This window comes from Sesamum indicum, linkage group LG6 (genome assembly GCF_000512975.1).
Source record: "Sesamum indicum cultivar Zhongzhi No. 13 linkage group LG6, S_indicum_v1.0, whole genome shotgun sequence".
NCBI lineage: Eukaryota > Viridiplantae > Streptophyta > Magnoliopsida > Lamiales > Pedaliaceae > Sesamum > Sesamum indicum.
Window position 1 is genome coordinate 10,145,021 of NC_026150.1, and position 4,327 is coordinate 10,149,347.

At 38.4% G+C, this 4,327-nt stretch overlaps 1 protein-coding gene across 2 annotated transcripts; it reads left to right on the plus strand.

Annotated features, from left to right (window-relative positions):
• On the plus strand, window positions 1–4,119 carry LOC105164291 (the record flags this gene model as incomplete). Of its 2 annotated transcripts, XM_011082910.2 has the most annotated exon segments (5): window positions 1–158; window positions 1,314–1,448; window positions 1,606–1,770; window positions 2,102–2,639; window positions 2,721–4,119. In XM_011082910.2, coding segments are annotated over 4 exon segments (2,085 nt in total). In that variant the 3' UTR covers window positions 3,992–4,119.

Consider the following 4,327-nt stretch of genomic DNA (forward strand, 5'->3'; position numbering starts at 1 on the left):
GCGTGCTGTGTGTGTGGAGGGGAGTGCTAGCATTTATTACTACGGTTTAAGGATCTCTAAATATGGTTTGTTTGGTGTAATCTACACTCCCAATGGCTAAAGTCTCTGTCTTGTGTTGTTTCTAACGTCCTCTCTTTCTTAATCTCTTCTCTCTGCTGGTTAGTTCTCTCTCTCTCTCTGTGCGTTTGTACGTGTTAGTATAAATCCATTTGTTACGCGTATAAATGTGTACAAGGGATTATGTATATGTTGTGTTTGTGCTCAAAGTTTCGTGCCCATCACTCAAGATCCACAGAAAATGGATTCATGAACAATAGGAACAAGAGGAGATGAGAAAATGAGTAGAAAAAGAAAAGAAGAAATTTTGTTCATGTTTTCACGTTGGGTTGGGGAAATCTGTGCCCAGTTGATTGTTCTGTTGCCATTTCCATTGATCTTTGAAATACCCAGAAAGCGAAATCCCAGAAATTATCACGGGAAATGTACATGTTGAAATTAAGTATTTCCTGTTCCAACCAAATAGGGTCTTGCTGCAACTTGCATGTTCTTTTTGTTTATCTTTATTGACTTCATTTGATTATTGCTAGTAGTGGGTAAAGTTAGGATGCTTGTTTGGTAAAACAATCAGGGCATGAAATATCTAAATTTATTAGTGGTCTTCTTGCTACTACTTTGTTGCCATCTGTTACAACTTGGAACTGTTTGCGAGCTCAGAATTCCATTTTTAGTGTACTTTAGAAAGAGTACTAGGATTTCCTTGGACAAGAATTTGGAATATAGGATGTCTTTGTTCTGAAATGATTCAGTTTTGGTGGATAGAATAGTGAATCATACACTGGAAATTGAATTTTTGGTGAACTAAAAGTTGGAGTCTGATGACACTTTTGACCATTTCAGCCCTTGGTAATTTCCAGGATAGTTTTTGTGATAGTGATCGGATCATCTTTAACATTATGTTTTCTTGGGCCCAGTAAGATTGACAAGACTTGTTACTAGCTGCAATGTTTTGAGTATTGGGACTGGAAGGGATGTATTATTCCGGTATCATGGAATCGAAAAATCATCTATTACTTATATCTCCAAGTATAATTTGGAAAATCATTATGATGAACTTAAGATATCAACGTCTTCTAGTTCTTCCCTAATCAAATCTTGTTCTTGGTTTATATATGCTTTATTTTCTAATATGTCTCATGAGTATGACTTCTGATGCATCAGTTCCAATTTCTTCCTCAAGAATAGCTTGTGTAATGTAAGATGAGGATTTTTTGGTTATCATATATATTTTTAAGCTTTGAAGCTTGAATATGCAGATTTAACAGAGAGCCAAGAACAGGATGTTGATAAGCAGTGATTCTGGAGTAAATATGGTGCTGGGATTTGATGATTCTTTGCAAAATGTTTTAACACAAACCATGCTCAATCAGGAGGAGATTTTCAGGAACCAGGTGCTTTTGCTAATCTATGTTAAGTTTGATAAATTTAGCTGCAATTACCAGTATTTTGATTGTTGCATGGCTATTATCTTGTTTAAGTCCGATAATTCTTCTGTTTTGTGCTTCTCCCTCTGTCTTAGTTTGTTTGTCTGCTGCTGATTCTATTTAGGTCCTTGAACTCCATCGGCTCTATCAAATTCAAAAGATAATGATGAAGGAGCTGGACCCTAAAAGGAGCGGTGGAGACAGCCCACATTTTTTTGTTGGTCCTTTCTCGAAACACATGAAATATGAATCCCTAGCAACAGAAACGAAGTTGGGTGAAGTTCACATGGTAATGAACAAAAGTAGCTTGCTTACTGTGTATGTCAATACCAAGAATCTTCAAGTATTGGGCTTTATGTCCGTTATTTATATATTCAGCTTTGCCTCATTTTTCTTAATCTTCTTTTTTGTGTTTTTGGGGTGTGAATTGTGCTTTATAAAGGAACGACTAAAGCAACATGTATATGTTTAAAGGAATAATAGTAAAGAGAAGAAAGAGCAAGTGTTTATTCTAGATGGCTACTTGTATTAGGAACTGTTGTATTGTAGCAGAATCATTTTTGTTCGAGATATATATCCCGCTCATCATGTAATACCTCGAGTAAATTCATGTTTATCAGATATGCTCCTCAAGATCTATGAAGAATCCTTGTCTACAAGAGCACAGAGCTATCCCAAGGCACCAGAGAAGGCCTCTAGATCTCGAACTTTCTCCTAGTCATTACACCCATGATGATGAAGGCCTTACAAGCGAAAGTTATGGTTGTGTCACTCAAGAAGTTTCTGGAAAAATGAAGTATGACGTCTATGATGATAAATTGTCTTCCATGGAGGAGCTTAAGCTCTCTCTGGGAGCAGATGCAGAAGCTTGGCAAAAAGTTGGTAGCAGAAAATCCTGCAAGGATAAGATTATATGTTCTCCTTCCCGAGAGACTACTAGTTTAGAAGGATCCACTTATTTTGGAGATCTTGTGACCCGACATGGGCTTGGGTGTCCCATCCAGGTCACTAACTCTGGAGCAAAGCATGAATTTGGTGGATCCAGTTGCAGTTTCAGTTTCAGAAGTAGGAAAACTGATGTTTTTTACAGGATTTCAGAATCTCCCTCAGTCACAGATAGCAGACCAATTCTTCTTGAAAGGAAACACTTCAATCAAGGTGGGCCCATTAATACTAGCTTATGAGCACACAATTAGTTTTCTGTTTTTGATTTCTGATTTTGGTTAAATCCTTCTGCAGGTGTTGAACAATGCCATGATGAGCTCCCACAGAAAAGTATGTCAGCCAGAAGAAAGCTGTTTACTTCTCATGAAGTGGGAGAACTGGACCTCAACAAGGCTCTTCCTGATGAATCATCCGTTCACTCGATTGATCACTGGACATCCAATCCCTCAAAGTGTACCTCTTCAGGTGTTACAGATGACGAGGTTGGCAGATATGGTCAACCCACTCATTTGACGGATCTTGACTGGCGAAAACCAAAGAATAATTGCTCTAATGAGTCGTCTGCATTGGTGATGGGTCGCCAGGACATGGCGAACTCAACTTTGACAACTTTACCAAGCAGATGTACTGGGGAACATATTTGTGGAAGTATATTGTGCTCTGAGGGTACTGGTTCTGTTTGTCGACCACCTTCGGACAATAAAGACACCAACGTTAGACTCAAAAAAGCAGAATCTGAAATAAGTTTAGCTGACCAAGCCTGTCAGAAGACATTTATACCTGAAATGAATAGTAAGAAGAATAAAGAAGAGAAGCTGCATTCGCATTACTCCTGTCAAGAACTTCTTGAGGGCACAGACAGCAATAGATCTCCCGTCTCTTGCAAGTCTGATGGGACCACAGACGATATATCAAGCAACACTAGGACAAGGGAATGTGGTATTGGTACGTCAAACTCAAATGTTTCGGCTAGTGTATTCCAAAATTCTGAGTCTTCTCTAGTTACCACGAAACCAGTTGAGCACAATGTGGCGACTTCAGTGGAAATGAAATCTCAGTCTTATCCGAAGAAGGAAGACGTCGATATTATGGTCCGAAAAGGAGCTGTCTCTCTCTTATACTTTTCATCGGAATGTTCAACTCGAATTAAAGATCATGTTCTCGAGACCCAAAAAACAAAGGGAAACCATAATGTCGTGAAGGACGTTCCACAAAGCTCATCCGAATCCTATGAAGCAATTGTGCTAAATCAACGGGAGTGCAGTGCCGAGGAATACTGCATGTCATCAACTCCATTTGAAGTAAGCAGCTCAAATAAGAAGGATCACGGTGTGAAGTTGAGGCGAGGGAGGAGAATGAAGGACTTTCAAAAGGACATTCTGCCGAGCATGTCGTCCCTATCTAGACAGGAGATATGTGAAGATATAAAAATCATGGAATTAGCTATTCGATCCAGAGAATACAAGAAATACAGATCCAAGACGACTAACAGAAACGACTGCTTTTCATCAGCTAGAAGTAAGAGGTCGAGACTTAGCTACGTAGGCCGTAGATACTATTCTTGAGGGATTTTCCTTTTTTAAATTTCTTTTTCAAGCTAGGAACTGCAATATGATTTTTTCGATGGACTTTTAGGTGTTCTTTTCATTATAAGAATTTGCAAATGTTGAAATGTGATTTATTAGCTGGAGTTTGCAAATCTTGCCGCAAATTTTTTTTAATTTGGGTCCTTTGGTCTCATTGGTTCATCTCTGCCGGCATGAAAGCAAATTTTTGGTCCTATACTTTTTATTTTTTGGCGTTTTAGTCATATCTATCTACGAGGCAAAATAAGTCCAGTAACTTTTATTGTATGTCCCCTTTGGTCTATTAAATTGATCAACGAGAATAAAAGCCCTAAA